The sequence below is a fragment of the Callithrix jacchus genome, chromosome 4, assembly GCF_049354715.1.
Source record: "Callithrix jacchus isolate 240 chromosome 4, calJac240_pri, whole genome shotgun sequence".
NCBI classification, from domain to species: domain Eukaryota; kingdom Metazoa; phylum Chordata; class Mammalia; order Primates; family Cebidae; genus Callithrix; species Callithrix jacchus.
Window position 1 is genome coordinate 123,659,821 of NC_133505.1, and position 23,309 is coordinate 123,683,129.

The 23,309-nt window shown below is 35.1% G+C and overlaps 1 protein-coding gene across 2 annotated transcripts in view; it reads right to left on the reverse strand.

Moving 5' to 3' along the window:
• The window catches only part of ROS1 (ROS proto-oncogene 1, receptor tyrosine kinase), a 135,372-nt gene that overhangs the window by 72,280 nt on the left and 39,783 nt on the right, over positions 1 to 23,309 (reverse strand). The window contains exons 16-25 of one of the 2 annotated variants that reach the window (XM_078370764.1): positions 21,803 to 21,994; positions 17,608 to 17,708; positions 10,281 to 10,495; positions 9,797 to 9,957; positions 9,276 to 9,420; positions 6,828 to 7,090; positions 4,243 to 4,306; positions 3,710 to 3,912; positions 1,958 to 2,163; positions 774 to 1,060 (exon numbers count right to left, since the gene is read on the reverse strand). In XM_078370764.1, coding sequence (XP_078226890.1) covers positions 774 to 1,060; positions 1,958 to 2,163; positions 3,710 to 3,912; positions 4,243 to 4,306; positions 6,828 to 7,090; positions 9,276 to 9,420; positions 9,797 to 9,957; positions 10,281 to 10,495; positions 17,608 to 17,708; positions 21,803 to 21,994 — 1,837 coding nt within the window. Of the gene's footprint in view, positions 1 to 773; positions 1,061 to 1,957; positions 2,164 to 3,709; positions 3,913 to 4,242; positions 4,307 to 6,827; positions 7,091 to 9,275; positions 9,421 to 9,796; positions 9,958 to 10,280; positions 10,499 to 17,607; positions 17,709 to 21,802; positions 21,995 to 23,309 lie in introns of both variants that reach the window. The other variant, XM_035296567.3, reaches the window with a different exon arrangement.

Sequence of the window (23,309 nt, forward strand, 5' to 3'; positions counted from 1 at the left end):
CTCCAACTCCTGACCTTAAGTGATCCATCTGCCTCTGCCTACCAAAATGCTGGGATTATAGGCATGAGCCATGGCACCCGACCTTAATTTCAATTAATTTAAACTTAAGTAACCACATATGGCTAGTGATTACCATACTGGGCAATGATGAGTTGACTCTTAAGAGTATATGGAGTATTTAGAGTGTATTTTTTTTTCTGTTGAATAACTCCTATTTAGGAGACTTCCAAATTGTACTTGACTTTAGAATATTTCTTCTACAATCATTTCAATTTCAACAAATAGACCCAAGTATTGAATCAGGCATGTTGAAATGGGATCATCAAAGTGGAAACAATTTAGGATAGTGGGAAGATCATGCATGTTGTAATTAGACCTAGTTTCAACTTCTCTACTAATTTGGCCCTCGGGAAAAGTTACCTTACTTTTCTCAGACTTTGTTTCCTCATCTGTAAAATGAAGATATTAGTACCTACTTCACTGAGGCATTATGAAGATTAAATAAAATAATGTATTTAGTACATGCCAAGCATATACAGTTAAGCCCATTAAATTGTAGCTCTACTATTAATTACAATTTTTAAAACACAGATTTAGAAAATTATGTGAATGCCTACATACAATTTTCCTGAAAACAACTTGATTTAAATTCTACAAGTACACTTGGCATGGTGCAGAGCAAATGTCATGTGTATATTCTTTGGAGTATATGGAGAATGCAAGCCCTTTTTAAATGTGATTGAAGGGGTTGTGCACATACATCAGCATCTTACCGAGCATAGCAGGTACCATGATAACTCTCCAACACTGACATCCTTCCAGATCTGTTGCCCAGATCTCTTGTGCTTTGGCAAAGTATATCAGTGGTTTCTCTAAGTTAGAGGTATCAATAGCCATTGGTCCACTTAACTCAAATTCAGTCATATTGCAAGAACATTGATTGCTTTTGCTTTGTTGGTTTGTAGCTGTGGGTTTCAGAATTCGGTGCAAGGTGTGATTGATAATACTGTAGTAGAACATCTGATAGCCAAAATCGGAAACTTCTGTCCAATACAACCGACTACGGGGGGGAAAAAAAGTCCCTCTAACTTAATAAGTAAAATACATCATTTCAAATATTGGTTTCTAATGCAGATCAACCATTCCTAATGACTATGAGGGACAAATGGAGCCTTTAGAGAGAGCATGATCAAGTGTCCAATAACCTTTTTCTGAGATGAAAGAAGTCACAAGAAATCTAACTTGTAGCATTTCCAGTGATTTCTCAATAAATGTGTTTACAACCAAAGTCTTGGAATATAACAACCTTAGGCGCTATGTTAAAAGGCCCATATAATAGCTGAAATATAAAATATATTTTCATAATTTTCATCAATGTCCATCTCTATTCCCCTCCTCTCAGGTTTGTTTCTGCTTCTTAATTCTAGTTAATGATCTAGTTGCAAAATAACCTATTCCCATGCTTATGGTACAAACAAAAATGTATCTTTCCAGCCTGGGAAATTGCTACTTAGGTGCTGAAAGGAGACTTTAAAGCTCACCTTATTTAACTTATGGGATATTAGTTAAACTAAGATGGATGATCACAGAATAACTTTTTCTGTGCAAGACATGCTGCCCATCTGTTCCTGCTCATTGCTTGTCACCGTCTCAATCCTCTTCTTGTCCTTACCAACAGATGATATTATTGCATTCACTAGCATAAAAATCTGCTATTGTTTCCTGCTGGTAATTAGCGTAAATTTGTTAGTCAAATTGTCACTATGCATTAAGTTTACATATTTGTGGTTGTGGCTCCTAATTTACATGCAGAATTACTTACTTTAATACAGTGAGCCCAGAGCCCTAAGCATCTTATTTTCTTATAATTGTCCTCTACTATTAAACCAAAGACATTACATTAAATATGTCTATATCTATTTCATCACAACATAAAAAGATACTTGCATTTACATACCTTAACAGAGGATACACAGAAAAAGAAATTATTGTTGAATTCCTGTTGCAAATCTTCACCTCTCTGAGGTATTTCACCTTGTGTTCAAGATCAACATCAAATATTTGCATTCCATTTTGTGATTCTTTCAGTGCAAAATAGAGGTGCCTTGAAATCCAGTCAATTGTAATAACTGTGATTTCAGAAATCAGTGAATCTCGGAAAAGCTTAACAATAGGTAGAGAACACAGCCAAGAAGAGAGTGGTTATTTTTATTTGAAGACTTTTCTAAAATCACCCATATCACTTGTTTCTTGTACTTCTCATTTGTAATCCCAAACCTCAGCAATCTGGATAGGGTGCCATTGTAACATGGGCCCTCTTCTCACATTTTTCCTAAATGATTCCAACTACCATGGCTTTAACTGCAATCTACAAACCAGTGCTACAAATTTATATCTTCAGACAGGATCTTTAATGAGCTACTGATTCAAATGTCAAACTGTCTACTGAACATCTCCATATGAATGATCCCAGGAAATAGACTTCATTACCCACCCCAAAATCTCTTTTTTTTTTTGAGACAGAGTCTGGCTCTGTCACCAGGCTGGAGTACAGTGGTGCAATCTTGGCTCACTGCAACCTCCATCTCCTGGGTTCAAACGATTCTCCTGTCTCAGCTTTGCAAGTAGCTGGGACTACAGGCGCACACCACCACGTCCAGCTAAGTTTTGTATTTTTCGTAGAGACAGGGTTTCACCATGTTGGCCAGGCTGGTGTTGAATTCCTGGCCTCCAGAGATCCCTACCTCGGCCTCCCAGTGTTGGGATTATAGCTGTGAGTCACTGCATCCAGTTCGAACTAGTCCCATTATAAATGTCCAAATTGTCATCTCCTTTCTCACCTCATGCTCATCCCCTCACTCAGGCCCATAACGTTTTCTACCTGGATTTCTGTGACAGCCTCCTAATTGTGTCAGACTTAACCCTCTCCAAGTCACTATTCACGCTACTAACAGACAGGCTTTTCTAAAACACAGCTTGACCATCTTAATAACCCACTAAATATCTTCCCTGGCTTGCAGTTGGCTTCTAGAATGACACCTGCTCTTTAGCACAGTAAAGCAGGTCCATTATGTTCAGGTTCCCCCCTGCCTCTCTAGCTTTACCATTTTCCTTCCACTCCACTCTCATCCAAACACTCTATGGCTCTTTGCTTTCCTGTCTTTGTACCCGCCTTGCCTTCACCTGGCTCATCTTTGTTTCCAAGATGTTTTTCCACTCTATCACCACCAGGCCAACCTATACTACATGTTCATTCTCTGTGATTCCACCACATCCTGTTCTCAGCATAGCAATTATCCTAGTCTGTCTTTGCTCCCAGTTAACATTTAGTGAATGCCTACCACGTGGCAGGCATTGTGCTAAATGCATTACATGGATTATCCTATTAAATCTTCACTAGGCAATACCGCCTTCTTAGTGTTAGACTACTACTAGACTGGGTTTATTAAGAGCAAAGTCTATAAAATTTCACTTCTAATATCTCAGACTCTAACACAGCATCCTATACCCAGTAACTATTTGCTAACTGAGTGCTGAACGACAGTTCCCCAAGATGTACTCTGTATTCATCTGTGGCTAACGGATTATAAAGTAGCTGTCCTTTTCATTCTAATCTTAATGACTAAACCATTTTCCACTCATTTGAATTACAGAGTAGTGTCATGTGCAAATACTTCCTTTATTTTAAAAGAATTATGTAGTACAATACCTCAGAGCTAGAACGATTGTGCAAGTTCAGAAGAAAGAGTGAGTCCCCTTCAGCATAATATGCCATCTCATTATCAGCTGTGTAGCCCATAGCACTGATAACTCTTTCTGCTGAAAACATCCACACAACTTGATTTTGATCCATATCTAAAAAAACTATCTTGTTATCAAGAAGAGTTATGAGGTAAGGAAATGTTTTGATTTCTGAAAACAAAAAACATGTAGATAATATGTATGAGAAAATTAACTTTAGTTTAGCAAAGTCCCTTGATTTAATATCAGGCCGTTTTGAAGTCCTTGGGCTCCTTTTGGTTCCTCTAATACATCTGTCACAGTGATAACCTTCTAGGCTCTCTACCCCTAGGTTTGTTTAAACATATTTTGGTGATGTTTTGGGGTCATAAACATGTTTTTGATCTAAAATTTAGCTCAGAGACAGTGTTCATATCCCTAACGATACCAATGAACGAACACACACACACACACACACACGCCTCTAAATTACTATTTGCATAGATTTTATAAAACAAATACCTGATGTTGTAGACTTTAAAATATCAGAAAATGGTCCTGGCCCTTTAGATGTAAAGGCCTGAACCTAAAGAAAAGAAAACAAAAACTGCATTCAATAGTGTTCTCAATGGCAACATGTAAGTTCTGAGACTGAGAGATTACTAAATGTTGCATTTCACACTCCTGATACACAACATTAATAGTTTTTAATAGTTATTTACATTAATATACAGCGATATAAATCATTAAGGAAAAGTATTGCTCTATATTTATGTTGATAGATTTTTTTTAATCTAGAAAAGTGCAAGAATCAAAACAAATCTGTCTTGCAAGAAAACTAATTTCCAAAAATTGTCTGGGAATTAAAAGTACAGCAAGAATGGTGATGAATGTTTAATTAATTCAATTTGATAATCGTTACACAATGTATACATTTATCAACTCATGTTGTACAGCTTGAATACATACAATATTGGTGGGAGTGAAAATTAGTTCAAACATAGTGGAAGAAAGTATGGCAACTCCTCAAGGATCTAGAAATAGAAATTCTATTTGACCCAACAATTCCATTACTGGGTATATACCCAAAGGATTATAAATGATTCTATTATAAAGACACATGCACATGTATGATCATTGTGGCACTCTTTACAATAGCAAAGACCTGGAACAACCCAAATGCCCATCAATGAAAGACTGGGTAAAGAAAATGTGGTGCACATACACCCTGGAATACTATGCAGCCATAAAAAATGATAAGTTCACGTCCACTACAGGGACATGGATGAATCTGGAAACCATCATTCTCAGCAAACTGACACAAGAACAGAAAACCAAACACCACATGTTCTCACTCATAGGTGGGTGTTGAACAATGAGTACACATGGACACAGGGAGGGGAACATCATACACTAGGGTTTGTTGGGGAATGTGGGGTTAGGGGTGGGACAGCAGGGGTGGGGAGGTAGGGGAGGAATAACATTGGGAGAAATGCCTGATATAGGTGATGGGGGAAATGGAGGCAGCAAGCCACCATGGCATGTGTGTCCCTGTGTAACAATGCTGCAATTTCTGCACGTGTACTCCAGAATTTAAAGCATAATAAAAAAATTGCCAATACATATTTTTAAATACAATAAGGTTATTTTCAAAATTAAGTTATGTAGAACATTTAACAGAAATAAAACTACAAATTATGATAAACTTCCATTTTTCTTCAATTCAAGAAGCTTTAAAGACCTAATTTTCCACACTTTTTAAAAAGAGTAATTTTTAGAAATAATTAAATCTGATATTTGAAAATGATTGTGCATTTCAAACCAGTTTCACATACATTGTCTCTTTCAATCGTTACAACTACTAAAAGTAGAAACTGGACCAGGATACTAACTAAGGTAAGTAACTCATCCACAATGACATATGTAGAAATTGGCAAGTCTTCTGAGGTCTGTATACATTTTTCCCATTGAGCCATGCCACTTCCTAACAGTAAAGTTTATTTTTACCTTTTTATATATTTTCTTTTACATAATAAATTATTTCCATTTCCAAACCTTGCATATGTACATTAGCCTGCAAAGAAAATTGATATCTATAACAGTGAACTCAAAATATAAAGCCTCAAGTGCTTTATCAACAAAACATTTTATTATTTTTATTATACTCTTAGTATTAAACACATTTTACTATACTTTATATATTATTATCCGTGTATGATTCATAATGGTGCACATATATATATTATAGTCTTTGCTTTTGTACAGAACTGTGTTAAGTGAAACTCATACATATCCACATACATCACTTTGCATGGCTCCGTGGTGACTAAAATATAAAATTATATATATATAGAAAGGCACACTTAACCAGAATATTTATTTTACCAAAAAACTCCTAATTTTTACCAAATAAGAATGTGTATTATCTTTCACTTTCATGTATAACTTATTTGATTGGTATATGTAGACTTAACAAATCATCAAAATAATTATTAAATTAGAATTTTATGAAGGGAAAAACCAAATCCCTAGGCAACTCAGATCTCCAAAACACTCCCCAAGATGTTATTTCCCCCCAAAAGAAATGGTGGAAAGCATTATGGCACCGTGTTTTCCAGCCACACAGCTTTGGTATTTGACGGATACACTCAAGGACTTGACTTTTCCTTTACAGTATGAGGATCAATGAGACAATGAATACAAAAGTACCTGCTGTGGTGCATGGCCTATAGTGATCTTACTGACAAATACTGGCTTATGAAAATAACACATGTACCCTAAATGTATGTATAACTACATGTATAACAGTATGGATCAATAAAAAAATGCAAAAGTAATGTGTAACATAAAAAATAAAATTGTGAAGCAGCTTCAAAAAAAAAAAGCAAAAAGAAAGAGAATGAGTTACTTTGAATTTGCAAAGTTCTCTGAATGTAAGTTGTGAAAATATCCTTTACCTCACTCTCTACTTTTGCTGCCCACTTGACCTTTCTGATCACAGTATGCCTAAATTATTGTCAGGGTGGCAGAATTCTTAACCTAGTCCTTTAATTATTCTTCTGTTTGCACTATTCAGACCCTCATATCTTCCATTGTCTCTCTCATACCTGGAAGGCAACAAAGCATCCAGGAGTCATGCCTTCAAGTTGAAAAGACATCACTGAGGGAGTGACATTGACAGCAATCCAGTCTTCAAATGTTTCGTTTGTAATACTTTGACTGGATATTTTGTAGAAAATTTTAAATCTTGTTAACACCCCATTTTCATGCCTAGGTTTGTTCCACCTAAATTCCACCACAACTTCATTCTTGTTGCAGCATTTTCCACTTGGTAATATAAATATTCTGGAGTTCTCTGGTGCTGATGGAACTGAAAAGTAGAGGCACAGATAGAGCAGAAAAGAATGTAAGACTGATTTTTACCGCTTATATGAGAGTGTAAACAACTTAACAATATTTCTCATTCCAGACAGTTGCAGTATATTTATTACATTCTTAAAGATCTTCAGGAGAGAATATTCCATAGATTTCTTTAGGAACCCATCCTGATAATTTCAGCACATCTGACTGACAGGCAAGACTTCTTATGTTCAAATAAAATCCTTTCTACTACCACTTAAGCACAACTTTGTTCTCTGTGCCTTGTGTACATGGAAGCTGTCTGGTTTTCCCTATAAAATGCAACATTCACTTTCATCCTGACAGAGTGATTTCAGTGAAGGTGAAAATGTCACCATCGGGATGAATGGCAGTAAGTCCAAACAGCTTCAGCTAGTTCAGGGTGTAAAACATCAGAGACCTAGGCCCTGTTACTCTGAAGTCCCTAGGAAGCAGAAAGTTTTAGGGGAGGCTGATAGTACCCCAAGAGTAAGGTTTGGGAGTATTCATTTATTCTCGAGGCAAACCAAGCAATTTGGTATCTTTAATCAAGTCCTTTAATCAAGAGAAATGTCTCTGTCTGATTTCTAAGTCATTCTCTATAAATGGCTCTCTCCTCTCTTAGGACTCCTCCACAAGGTCTTCACTCACTTCCGCATTCCAATCACATCGCTCTTTAATGTTTAACACTCACGCTATTATTCAGTCTCCAAGCCTTCTTACATTGGGCTTCTCTTCTCACATGGGATACCGCTTCTTGCTCCATCTTTCAGGGTACAGTAAAGTTTCCATTTCCCAAAGATATCTTATCTCTTAAGAATGCCTGATGCAGCTTGATATAGGTGAAGGTTTCATAGGCTTGTCCACTCACTCTATGCCACTGCTGCTCAGGTATAACTCTCTAGTATCTATTATCATTTGCTGTGAATGAGTTTATCTCCCCCGTGTTTCAATGAGCTCCATTAGAGAAAGCATCTCTTCTTACTCCTTGTTAAATCCTCCCAAATGTAGTATAGAACTGGCACACAGTAAGTGGTTAATAAAGGTTGGTCAATTTGGATAATTTCTTGGCTATATTGTAAATTTCCTGAAGGCAAAGGTCAAATCTTGTCATCCTTTCTTATTGCCTCCAATATCCAGCAGAGCGCTGTTGACTCTTGCTCCCACCAAATCCCCTGATGGATGCAGTCAAGTCCATTTCCATAGAGCAATTCAACCAAGCTGATATCCCAAGGAAATTTCAAGCAGAACATTCCGGGATCCAATGCTAACTGCTCCAGAACCTGCCCAGGCCCCACTATGTCCCTGTTGTGTGATTCGTAGATAAATATTGTTGAAATCATCCTAATAGTAAAAAATACAATGGTGAATAGATATCTATATTTATCAAGCTCTTACTACCTGCCAAATCCTGTATTAGCTTTACATAAATTAAGTAAATCATATTATCATTTACCAACATTTGTAAAAATGATTAAATGAAGATTTGATGAAACTGTAGTGAAAAGTCCAGATTAAGTCCCAGCCCAGCCACTTAGTAACTATTTTATTTAAGCAACTGCTAGGCCTTCGTTTTCTTTCTTGCATAATCAAGATAACAAGGCTTTCCCACCCACCTCAGAGCTATGTGAAGCTCAAATGAAATGATGTTTCTGACACATGGTAGGTATGTAGTAAATATTTAATAATGGAGTGAGACATAAAAATGTGCTTTCCACACTTTAAGGTGATATACACATGTAATGATATGACTAGTATCCTTTTTAAAATACCTTTCCCCTCAATATTAAATTTAGATATCAGTTATTCACCCACAGAAGATTCTGAGTTACCATCTATGAGAACAGTCTGCCTTCCAAAAAAACTGTCTCTACCATTAAATGACCATTTTTCTTATGAAGGATTTTACAAATTACCTGAAATATGCATCTGCATCTTCTACATCATTACAATCAAATGAAATGGCTGTTAAAAAATCTCTGAACTATTGTTTTTGAATAAATTATGCAAATTTATGTTAATAGAGCTATTCTAATCTCCAAAGAGTCATTGAAAGGATATTGAATCTAAACACATCTAAAAAACTGAAAGTTATTTTTAAGTCTCAACTTTCCATTCCAGATCATGAAAAGTGAGATTCTGCTTTTTTAAAAAAGAGAGATTTTTAACCTCTGTACCTGTTTCAGGTGCTCGAAGTGACAGAGATATTTTGGGGCCCTTTCCCCAATAGGTATAAGGAGTGACAGAAAGATTAAATAAGGCATAGGGTTCCAGTCCTTCCACGGTAAATACAGGTAAAGGCTGTTGTTCACTAGTCAAGAACTAAAATATAAACACAAAACATTATTTTCTCAGGGAGAGAATTATAAAATCTTTCATTCCTTATTACCTAAAATCTCCAAACTTTGGTACACTTGTAAAATCAAAACTTGCACTCGAGGAAATGCTAAGCTTGGCAAGTTCCATGTTGTACCACACAGACCAGTTAAAGTGTATCCAGCACAGCAGTTAGTACCAAGCAGTCAGAGACTGGCTGTAAACAAGTTTTCTGGGGAATAATCTTAATAACCAAATGCTATGGAAATGACAAAGAAGATGGGCTCGGCTAAGCCAAGATGGTACAGGTCAGTGTGGGCAGGGCTGACATAGATGGTACAGTCTGTTTGTAAAATGAAAGTTACTAGAACCAACACCATACCTTAGAATGAGCACTAAATTCTACACTGTAGAAAACTACACCCCAGTCTACTGCAGGAGGACCATTCCACCGGATATGAAAACTTGAAGCATTTCCTTCGATCCTAAATGAAGACTCTTGAACAGAATCTGGAATAACCTTAGGAGTAAAGGAAAAGTTCCCTACAGGATGAAAGAAAAAAAAATAGAAGAAAAAAATTGGGGATTATTGAGCAATATAAAAATCATAGAAAATCAATAGAAATTGCTAATAATTAGAACTGAAACAAAATTTTTCTTTAACATATCCTGAAAAAAATTATCTTTTTCTGACTTTTTCATTCTATAAATTTGGGTTAAGATTAAACTCACTGCAAGCAAACCAAATGAAAGTAAAGCCTTGTTCCTCTTAAAACTTAATTCTTAAGAAAAAAAAAATCCCAACCTAAACATTTATTTAACAGAATGTATAATGGAGTAAAAAAGGCAGGAATAAAATACTGTACCTGGCAGAGGCTTAAGGGATGTCTGAATAATTGTGAACTGATTAAATTTGGCTGGTTCTAAAACAGAGACACTGGTTCTCTGACCTATTTCCTGAGTTGTGATAATCTTTAAGCCGTTGATCCAGAACAGACGACCACTATAGTATATCAGTGCATTCTGGGAAATTTCAGAAGTACTCCAGGCTGTAAATTCTGTGATGGTGGTATCCTCAGCGCTGCTAAAACATAATACCAATTAGTGTGTGTTTCTGGAGTGGTGGAAGGGCTGGTCCATCCAAGTACTCATGAGAATAAGTGTTTGTGAGTATGTATGCACACGTGTACATTAAGTACTTTCTAACAATTACTGTTATTTTTTTGTTTCATATTAAGTTGGGTTTTTATTTCAATTGTTTTTAAGTAATAGACCTAAAGTAAATTTTTTGAGAGCTTTTATTGTTTCTTTGAGATGGAGTCTTGCTGTTGCCCAGGCTGGAGTACAGTGGCACGATCTCTACTCCCTGCAACCTCTGCCTTCCAGGTTCAAGAGATTCTCCTGCAGCCTCCCAAGTAGCTGGGATTACACACACATGCCACTATGCCTGGCTAACTTTTTGTATTTTTAGTTGAGATGCGGTTTCACCATGTTGGTGCTGGTCTCAAACTCCTGACCTCAAGTGATCTGCCCGCCTCAGCTTCTCAAAGTGCTGGGATCACAAGCATGAGCCTGCACTCCTCTCTGGGGGCTTTTATTAATGTGATGTTGCAATATAAAGAGTGTTTAGATAAGTTGCAGCTTTTAAAAAATACTTGTGATTTTGGTAATACTCTACAACAAAGGTACAACCTGGATTCTTATTACTTCATTAGTTGAGAGATTGCATCTTTGGTTTATTCTCTGTGTTCCTACAACACCAACATTAGCATAAGAAGGACATGAGGCAAGGTTCTTACAGGACCTGGAAATAAGGGAATCATCCAGAAATGAAACGTGTAAAAACCAATGGCTGAAGTATAAATTTGCCGTCTGTACACAAGGTTAAAAGTTAGCTTGTAGACATGAAGCAGAAAGGCTTTGGAACCAAGCAATGCAATAAATCATGATGGAGACAGCAAATTAGGATTCAGATACTTGTTTATTTATTTATGTATTTATTTGGTTTTGAGACAGAGTTTTGCTTTTTTGTCACCCAAGCTGGAGTGCAATGGCGCGATCTCGGCTCACTGTAACCTCTGCCTCTCAGGTTCAAGTGATTCTCCTGCCTCAACCTCCCAAGTAGCTGGGATGACAGGTGTGTGTCACCACGCCCAGCTAATTTTTGTATTTTTAATAGAGACAGGTTTCACCATGTTGGTCAGGCTGGTGTTGAACTCCTGACTTCCAGTGATCCGCCAGCCTCAGCCTCCCAAAGTGCTGGGATTACAGATGTGAGCCACCACTCCTGGCCAGGATTCAGGTACATGTTACTTTAAAAAGGAAAGCCTACTGCGTTGAGGGATTTAAAAATAGGACACACCCAAAGAGCAAGAACTTGCAGGCATTTATCCAGAATTGACAGGAATGACAGTGGTAGCCATAAGGACTCCAGTCCCTAGCTAGACACACAGAGTAACTCTGTTATGAGCTGAGTTCATCACTGCTCTGACACTGCCCTGGGTAGGCATCCTTCCATTCTATTCAACAATCCTCACTCACGCTCTTTGTTCTTAAAGCAACCACCTTACATCTAACCCAGTTCGCATGATGCCAAGAAGGCATGGCCTGCATGTCTACATGACTATTCTCATTTCTGAATAAGACTAGGCCCCACCGTGAAGTAATGAATTTGCAATGTGGAGGATTCTTCAGAAACAAGCAGAACTGCGTGGAACCCCAGCTTAGCCAATTATTAAATGATTGACTTCAGGCAAATAACTTAGCCTCTCATTGAACCATCTATAAAATGTGGGTATAACACTAACAAATCTACATCTGGGTGAAGGTTTGGATGAAGCTGAACTCGTTTCATCAGAGTTTTCTTGAGAAATAAAAAGATGGGTTTAAAAAAAAATCAATTCCATGACCCCACCACCCCATAATGAGCAGCCAGGCATAATAAGATGAATGGGAAAATCAGTCCAGAAGGCATGGTCTCTTGAATGGTTTCTCCTCATTGAACCATGTCTTCCTCCTACTCTTGGTTAGTCATCTGATTTACCTGCCATTTATTATTGTAGCTTGTTGGGTCATTCACTTTATACTACTCACAACTGTCATTTCAATGTGTTTATCAGTTTCTATAGTTTGATCAAGATGCTCCTTTTCATACTAGAAAATACAAGTAAAAAACTATTGTTTTGTGTGTAGAGGTTTGTTTTTCCCTCGATAAAAGGAAATTTTGCAATTATTTTTCCTTGAAAAATCTGCTTGGTTGTTTCTAAAATTATAACAGTTGTTTGGTACTCAAAAAAGCTATCTCAGTTATTCTCAGGATTTTGGAGTGATGGTTTAATTTTTTAGTGATTTCTGTAAATCATTAAAAAATATTCACTTTTCTCTCCTTAGAAAAATATAAATAAAAGTTTTGTTTTGAGAATTTCACAGTGTCTCAAATAGGTTTGCTCTTGTATAAACTAAAAGAAATGGATGTACATAGGAGAGGGAAGAGTAGTTTGAAGGGCAATTCAATTGCAGCTCTCAAGTTCAGAATATGATGAGTGACAGCAATCAGTTTATCTGATCTCTAATGCAAGCTACAGCTAAACTGCTCAGTATAGCAGTAACTAGCCACATGTGACTACTGAACCTTTGAAATGTGGTTAGTATGACCAAGGAACCAAAAATTTAATGTTATTTAATTTTAATTAATTTATGTTAAATTTTAAAACTATATTTGATCCATATGTTATGAATCATGTAAAATGTATTAAAATTTTTTTAGGTTTCTTTTTTTTTTGAGACAGAGTCTAGCTCTGTCACCCAGGGTAGAGTGCAGTGGCCCAGTCTCGGCTCACTGCAACCTCCACCTCCTGGTTCAAGAAATTCTCCTGCCTCAGCTACCGAGTAGCTGGGATTACAGGTGTATGCCACCATGACCAGCTAATTTTGTATTTTTAGTAGAGATGGGTTTCACTGTGTTAGCCAGGATGACTCTCCTGACCTCATGATCTGCCCACCTCGGCCTCCAAAAGATCTGGGATTACAGGTGTGAGCCACTGCACCCAACGAATATTTTTAAGTATTTTAGACTTACTTGAGTATGTAAATCAACTCTTTTGCCTGTAAATTTTATAACATTTAAATACAGATCAAAGATCTTCTATGAAAACTTAGTGTGCAAATTAAGACCTGTTATAAATGTAAAATACAAAGAGGACATCCAAGAATGAATGTGAAAAAGAGAATATAAAATAACAATAATTTTTATTCAGATTGCATGTTGAAGTGATATTTTGATATGTTGTCAAAAGATTAAAATATACTATTAAAGTTATGTTTACTTGTTTTTACTTTTTTTAATGAGCCAACTAGAATATTTAAAATTACATATGTGACTTGCATTATATGTGTATTGGACAAAGCTGATCTAAACTAAAGGTAAAAAATTTTGATTATATGTTACAAAAAACTTTCTGTTTATAAGATGACTCTGGAATCCCAATCTTTATATAGCTCCTTTTTTTTTCCTGATAGGATTATAAGGCAAGACTTACTTGGAGGGCAAAAGTACCTACCCTTTCTATCATTTCACTGGGAGCTACTATACTCCACTGTGCATACATACAAGGAAATATTACTAACCTTAAGATGAGGAAATACATTTTTTAAGAAGGAACTTAATTCCTCTACTTGATATTGAATCTGCGGATGCTTGAGGAGGTAGACTCTTAAAGAAACCAGCTCTTTGGCATATACAGAGAGAAGGCAGAGAATGAACTATGATCCTTCACGACACTGTTGCTTTGAACATTGTCTGTGTCTCACTTTAGACAGCTTATTTTGGCAATCAGATTGTCAGTACCTTAAGTTCTAAGGAAAGAAATAATCCATTTCCTCTGATTCACAGGTAGGAAACTAGCTGGAGCTGTGTACCATAGTTGATGTGAAGTAATTGATCAATCAAATTTCTTGTGTTTATGTGCTTATATGCATTATGTATGTGTGTATATATACACACACACACACACATATATCTACATATATCCACGTCCATATACACATATATGTATATGTACATCCATATATATACATACATGTATATGAATGTATGTGGATATACATGGATGCATGTGTATATATAGGTATATATTTATATCTATAGATAGATAGATAGACACATACCAACACTCCTTTCTCAGAGTCTCCATGACTTGGAGTTTTTCTATTTACAAAAAAAAAAAGTAAAGCTGATAAATGAATCAGTAAAGTTTCAAGATACAAAATTAATGTACACAAATCAGTAGCACTGCTATACACCAACAGTGACCAAGCTGAAAATCAAATAAATAATTCAACCCCTTTTACACAAGAAAAAATACAAATATACCTAAGAAGATTAAAGACTTCTACAAGAAAAACTACAAAATGTGACCTCTCTTTTCACCCTAAACAGCTAGGAAAAGAACAGAAAATTCAGAAAATTACATCTAAAATCAATAGAAAAGGAAAAATAATAAAAATAAGATTGGATATTAATGAAATCAAAAATTGACAAAAGAGAAAAAAATCAACAATACCAGAAACAGATTATTTGAAACGATGAATAAATCTAATAAACATTCAGCAGGAATGGTTAAAAAAAAAAGTACCAATAGCAGAAGTATAAAAGAATATCACTATAGACCCTACAGGTATTAAAATGATAATAATAAGATGATATTATTAAATTTGACAACTCATGCAAAATGACAAATTATTGAAAACATGAATTACCAAAACTAGAAATAAAAATAGCCTTAATCCTTAAAAGATTTGAATTTGTAATCAAACAATTTTCCACAAAGAAAACTTCAGGTCTAGATGAATTCACTTGTGGATTTTATCAAAACTAAAGAAGAATTAATAGCAATTCTATATAAATGCTTTCAAAAAATTGAGGAGAGAATGCTTCCTAAGTCATTTTTAAGACTAACTCTTACTAAAGTATTCTAGAAAAACCTGCTAGGACATATAAATGAAGTTAATAATGTATAAGACACAACGTCAATATACAAAAAGCAGCTGTATTTTCCCACACTACTAATGAACATTTAGAAAATGGAATTTTTTAAATAACATCTATAAAGCATCAAAAAAATAGATACCTAGCCACAAACCTAACAAAATACTTGTTAGACATCTACACTAAAAACTATAAAACACTGCTGAGAGAAATTAAAGGAAAGCTAAATAAATGAAAGAGAGATACCATTTTCATTGATTAGAAGATTCAGTATTTTAAGATATTCATTCTCCCTAAACTGAAAAGAAATCAAAATTCCAGCATGATTTATTCTAGAAATTAGTGAGATGATTTTAAAATCTATTTGGAAAGGTGAAAAATCAAGAATAGTCAACATAAAAATATTGGAAAAGAAAAGCAAAGTTGGAGGAGTGAATCTTGCCTATGTTTAAGTTTTTCTCTAAATTTTTATAATAATCAGGACAATATAGTACTGGCAAAAAGAATAGACAAATATATCAAAGGAACAGAACAAAGAGTCCATTAATAGACCAAGAAATACACAGTCAAATTATTTTCAATAAAGGTCCCAAAGCAATTAAATAAAGAAAGAGGAAATCTCTTCAGCAAATGGTGCTAGAACAACTGGATATCCCTATAGAAAGGAAAAAAAGAAATCTTTTACCCATATCTCAGACCCCAAAATAAATTTAAGATGAATCATAGATCTAATCATGAAAGCTAAAACAATAAAACTTCTAGAAAAAAATACAGTGTAAAATCTTTGCAACCTTGGGATAAGCTAAGATTTTTTACAGAAAACACAGAAAGGACAAAATATAGAAAACACATAAATTGGACTTAATCAAAATGAAATTCTGCTCATCAAAGCACACCACTAAGAAAATAAGCAGATAAACTAAACACTAAGAGAAAATATTCACAACACATATTTCGACAAAATGCTTATATACAGAACAACTCAATAACAAAAAGGCAACACATTTAAAAAGGAGAAAAATACTTGAACAGGCACATCATAAAAGAGGATATATGAATGACCAGTAACAAATGAAAAGGTGATCAAAATTGATAGTCATCAGGGAAGTGCTCATTAAAATCACAATATTTACTGCTCCACACACCAAAGAATGTGAATATAAAAAGGATTGCCAAAGCCAACTGTTGGGAAGATATGGAAGAACCACAATTCTCATACATTTTTATGGGAATATAAAATGACACAAACAATTCCAAAATTGTTTGGCAATTACTTAAGAGTATAAAGATCTATCTACCTTATCACCCAATAATTCTACTCCTAGGTATTTATACAAGTATATAACCACAAAAAGCCTTGTATACAAATATTCAGTTTTATGCATGATAATCAAAATTAGGAAGCAATTAAAATGTCCATCAAGACATGCATAGAATGGATACACAGACAGTGGTATCTTCACACAATGGAATACTACTCAGCAATATAAAGGAAAAACTACCACACATAACGTGGATTTATCACAAAATATTTTATGCCAAGTAAAAGAAGCCAAACACAAAAAATACATACTTCTGGATGGAGGCAGAGTGACTGGGAAAGGGCACAGGAATTTTTTGTGATGATGGATACTTTCTATGTCTCAAAATGCATTTGTCTAAACTGATGTAATGGAACACTTAAGATCTGAACATTTCACATTATTTATATTATAACTAATTTTTGAAACAAAAGTGTAAATTTTATTTTTAAAATATCTGACAAGGCTAATGTTGAAGATGTAGAGAGACTGACAAGAGCAGGACAGGGTAATACGTTTAGGATGCAGATCAAGGAGATAATTCATGCGGCCCCTTTCACCCTCTTGTTTTTATTTAAGACATCACAGGAAGAGCTCTGCCTTCATTCCATAATGTATACTCTATTTTGCGAAGGAGCAGAAAAGCTTATCCATACACTTCCTGGGCTCTTGAGCAGCATTCTCCTGAGTGTCTATTCTGTACTCTCTTCATACCTCATCACAGCACTTATCATATTCTGCTGTAACTAGTTGTTTACAAACCTCTTTACCCTACAAGCCCAATGCCTGCCACACAGTAGATAACCAGAAATGTTTACTGAGAGAATAAATGAATTTTCATGCATTATTTATGACTTAGGGACAAGTTTTCTTCTCAATCAGTTGCCTTTGAGGGACCCTACTTACCTCTGTCCCCGAAGAACAGCTGTGTACAGGTGAATATATTGACTGTCTTGAACCAGCCAATACAGGAGCCCATCACTGAGATCTAAAGTTAGAGCAGCTACCTAAAGAGAAAGTAAGGTAAGAAAATAAACCAAATACATGTTTGAAGCATATCTTTATGAACAGGTCACACTTAAGCTATAGATTTCTCATTAACATCCTCTTTGAAATAATAAATTCAGTAATTTTTACTTTTTTCTGAATATAAAAGTTATATGATTATGCTTATTACTATGTTATTTGGATATAAACACTGGTGTCCTAAAATTCCACAAAAAGGCAGTAAGTATATTATTCACTTTTATGTACTTAGCTCAGTAATTATCAAAGTATGATTCTCAGACCTGCAGCAACAGCATCACCTGGAAACTTGGAACACATACAAATTATCAAACACATTAGAGCTACTGAATCTGAAATGCTGAGCCTGTGTCAAGCTTGCCTAAAGACAGTGATAACTCTGGCCTCTTTAGCAACATGAGCCAATGAGTTTTGTTATCGTTTAAACCTGTTATCAAACAGAGCTGCATATTAGAATGATCTGTGGAGTTTTTAAAAAATCTCTATTCCCAGGCTGCACTCGATTAGATTATGATTGCTGGGGATGGAACCTGGCTCCAGTATGTTTTAAAACTTCACAGGTAATTCCAACATGCCACCAATGGTTTAAACTATTTTGAATTGTGTTTTCTATTAATTGCAACCCAAAACATTCTCATACACTTTAAAAAGATCATACACACAGGACGTTTATGTTAAAATTGAATAGTAATGTGTATATAAAGTCCTATTTCCAGACGACATATGAGAACAACTTCTTACTACTCTTTGCTTTCTTGTTGCAATGTATATCTTAATTTTACATCCAGTTTTCTAGGAAACTGCTTTTCTTTCTGAGGAACGGCTGCTTTTCTCACAGCTGCTTTTCTTATGGCATAGAATATGTGAGAAAGAAGTTATTATCCAAAGATCCTGTTTTAGCTTTCTTTGGCTTTACAAATATTGCTAAGATTGCCAGTAACCTGATCTCACAGCATTGGAATCTCCCTATAATACACCCAATAGAATTAAAGTATCCCCAGTAGAATTAAAGTTGACGACTACATCTTTAGCACGATACAACAGCATTTAAACAAAAATGATGAGGCAGTGAAAAATGTGAAAAGACTTCAATAAGGTATCTAAGAACCATCCTGACAAGTTACTCTGCCACAAAGAAGCAGTTGTAAGGCACATGGCGGCAAAAACCCTTCAGTTGTCATATAAATCACAGCCTTCCATCTTTAGCAAAATTCAACCAACTTATTCTCCAGAAGGTAAAAATCTATTCTGGCAATTTCCAGCCTTTTAGGAGTTGAATTATGTCCTTACTCCATGTTAAGAAAGATTTATTGATTTTTTTTCAATAAATCTTTTTTTAAAAAAGGTTAATCTTGTTTGGTTATTTACAATGAGATGCACTAGAGTTTCTACATTACAAATTAAGCTATTTTTATCTATTTTAAAAAGATTCTACAATTTTTTTGCTGGAATACAACAAACTATTCAAATTCTAAGTAAAATTCAGGTGTTGAGTCATCATCCCATTTTTCTGCAGTAGTCAGCAGCTTCCTATTTTAACAGTCAGAGGGTGTGCCAAACCTTATATACAAACTTCTCTGATCTAAGCTAAAACCTTCAGGTTAAATTTTAATTCTAGGGTAAAAGGTACCATATGCTGTGAGTTCAGCTCATCAGATGTGGTAAAGGGTATCTTTTTACCTTAGAAGAATTTCTTACTTTGTTCATTTTTTATTTATCACACAAATAATTGGGACTTTCTATAAATAATTGGCTGACTGTATTCATTACATCTGCTGATTGCAAAATATATTATTACTGCATAATAAATCTGTACATGATATAAGTGAACAAGAGACAAATGGAGAGCTTTGCTGGTTGCAAAATGCATTGCCTTCAAAACAGCCACTGGCACTAATGGAGTCAGACAGATTAGATATCAAACCATGGAACCACAACACAGATTTCCAAAAGCAACAACAGCACTTGACAATCTGGGAGAGGATTAGGAAAGAAGTTTTGTTTTGTTTTGTTTTTTTTCTTAATTTCCATTCTTTTGCTTTTAATATATGTATATTTTTAATTTCAGTAGCTTTTGGGGTACAGGTAGCTTTTGGTTACATGGATGAATGTACAGTGGTAAAGGTTGAGATTTTAGTGCACCAGTCATCTGAGTAGTGTAAAATGTGCCCAATGTAATGAAATATTTTTTAATCCCTCACCCAACTTCCACCCTCCCTCCTTCTGTGTCTCCAAAGTCTATTATATCACACTATATGCTTTTGCATACCCATGTCTTAGCTCTCACTTGTAAGTAAGAACTTACAGTATTTGGTTTGCCATTCCTGAGTTACTTTACTTAGAATAATGGCTATCAGCTCCATTCAAGTTGCTGCATTATTTCCTTCTTTTTTTATGGCTGAGTGGTATTCCATGGTGTAATCATACCACATTTTCTTTATCCACTCATCAGCTGATGGGCACTTAGGTTGGTTCCCTATCTTTGCAGTTGCAAATTGTGCTGCCATAAACATATGTGTGTAGGTGTCTTTTTGATATAATGACTTCCTTTCCTTTGGGGAGATACCCAGTAGTGAGATTGCTGGATTGAATGGAAGAAATACTGTTAGTTAGGTCTTTAAGAAATCTCCTCACTTTTTTCCATAGAAGTTGTATTAGTTTGTATTCCCATCTTCAGTGTATAAGCGTTTGGAGTGGGGATTTAAAGAGGAATAAGAAGGATGAATTTCCCCCAAACGTGCTGAGAAATTGAATGACTCACTCATTTATAAGAAAGTCCCAAGGTCACTCCAGAGCTTTTTCCTGGTTGGTGAGAGTACTCAAACAACCATATCAGAACACTGGGAAGATTACTGACAAAGTCCTGAGGTGGAGAAGTTACTCTAGAGATAATATTATCAATATGTTTTTACAAAAATGAAAATGTTTTTCCCTAACAATTACATTTGAGAAACAAAAATGTTTTCTTGGTATTCAGATTCAAGTGACTCCAAGAGAGAATTAAGGGACCTTTTTATTATTTGACAAGAATGGTTAATCTTTGGATATGGTACATAAATTTCTCTCTCTTTTAAATGTCTGTGTTATAATCTATGTAATGCAAATCATGTCTCTTTAAATATCCTGGGAAATTTATAGCCCATATATGTTATTGGAATTGGAAATCAAGTGACTCAACCATTAGTTCATAGATATATTTTTTAAATTATCTGGCAATCTGTATTATGTATGTTTTAACTCTGCAGAAAAAAACAACTTAAAATAAGAAAATCTTAAGGGATGTTATTAAATAGAAGTAGTGTGAATGATTTATTTATTCTTAATGCATTTCTGCAATTTTCAAGTTTCTATGGTAGAAATATGTCACTATTATAATCAGAAAAAAAATACCTAGTGGGTAAACAGGTCCAAGAAAAATAGGTATTGCTTGCAGAAGCTGAATAAGTAAAAGTAACCTTTGCCTTAGAAACATTCCTATATCAGGCATATTTTGTAGGTTGACTATTATAACTACCAAGCATGTACATTGTACCTGGAACTATTCCCACTCCTTTTCATGAATTATCTCATATAATCTTTATAACAATCCTAAGAAGTAGAATAACAGTTAATAGTTCCATTTTTCAGATGAGGAAAGAGACACAGAGAAGTCAAATAACTTGCCTAGGTTTCTAGAAACAGTTTTTAGAACAGTCAGTACCCAAAACTGATTGAAAATAGTAAAATGCCTAATCACCACTTGATTCGAAGCTCTAAAATATTCAACAGAAGTCCTTAAGACTATACAAACAGTAATAAATTAAAATGTTTTTAAGTTGAGTTCACTCAAAATAAAGCAAACTACAAAAATCTCCATAGTGTATTTGAAATTGTATAATCAATTATGACCATCAAATAAGGCTTTTTGTTTGTTTGTTTTTAAAATAAAAGAAATCTTCATTATACCAAGATCTTATCAACACAGTATTTTTTTTTGGAAGTCTGCTTTAACTACTCACAATAAGCAAGAGACAGTATTATCATAACTATAGAGTTATACAGTATTACTAAATGATCAGATCTTTTCATTTGTCACCTTTTTCCCAGAGAACCAAGGCTGTGCCTGTAGTATAAGGGAACTTTCCCCATTTAGTCTGGTGCTTTCCACTGAATAGAGTGTGGTCCAGTAGAGATATCCACCAACTGAATCCACAACCATGTCATTCACCAACAGCTTCACATGGGTCACAATGTCTGTGTGTCCTGTCAACATAGACTGCCTTTGTATCTAAAAAGCATAATTGTATGGTCAGTTAATGGCTTTCAAGTGATATTGTTATTTCTAAATAGTTTATTGCAATCATTAATAAATTGCTTGATTAATCCATTCATTCATTCAACCACAAATAGTTATTGGCACTACATGCTGAGTAGTGTGCTAAGTCTTGGAAACACAGCAACAAGCAAACAGGCATGGCACCTGCCCTAATGGGGCTTATCTCTTTACATGCCTCCAAAGAGAAGGGAAGTAAATTTATTTTGCATACAAATGACTGCTATTCCTAATTATACGTGCAGACAATGTAAACACTGCTAGATAAGAATACATTTGATTAGACTCCCAAAAAAAAGATGTATATGTCCTTATAAATGACAGCTCTCCTTGCTCTTCTCTCTCAGTGTAGTTCCCTAATATTTCATTATTGAGTACCAATAATGTGCCTGGCACTGTACTTTTTTTATCTTTAAAATATAAATTTTTGTAATCCTCACATTAAACTTGAGAAGGATTTCTATTCCCTATTTTTTCGCAGGTAAAGTGGGTTAAAGTTAAACAATTTGTCCTGGAGTTAAAAACTTTTATAAGAGATTTTAAAAAAATACTTAAAACTGGTTTTTATGTCCACTCTTACGTTTCCTTTTTCAAAAGTATTTTTAAACTAACCCATTTGAGGGAGCATTCTCTGACTAACCCCACTCAATTTCATTCTACTTGCACATCTTTGCCGCTTATGAATTCAGGTTATACCATATTGCTTTGTCTCTAAACACATTGCTTCATATGCTTCTTTATTTCATATATGTATTTTATCTCATCAGAAGAGCAGGGTCGACTGATGATGGCTGCACAACACTGGACACAGTAAAAAATCTCTGAACTCTACACAATAAAGGACGTGTTGGCTATTTATTTTATATTCACCTACTTTGCCTTCTTTCAAGGCTTTCAACACATTGGTGGTAGACAAATGATTGCTGGACAAATAAATGAATGGACAACAAGCACTTTCCTGATTAAAAATGATTTCAATACCATATTTCTTAAATACAATGTTCTTGTTGCTAATCGTCAACTTTCTCTTCAAAGTATATCACTCCACAGGTGCGCTGGATGTCTTTATTTTGCCTCTAGGTCTAATCTCCACCCTTCTCCACCCTACTCAGTGCCCCACAAGAGGCTGACATCTATGGACTTCATCTGCTAGGCTTATGAGTTGTTGTTTGGCTTCTGGTGAGGTTCAGCCAATGGAAGCACTGGCAGATCAGAGGGCAAGAGGAAGGAGGGGTAGGGGTTCTTATTCTGTTATCTGTATCCTTGCCAA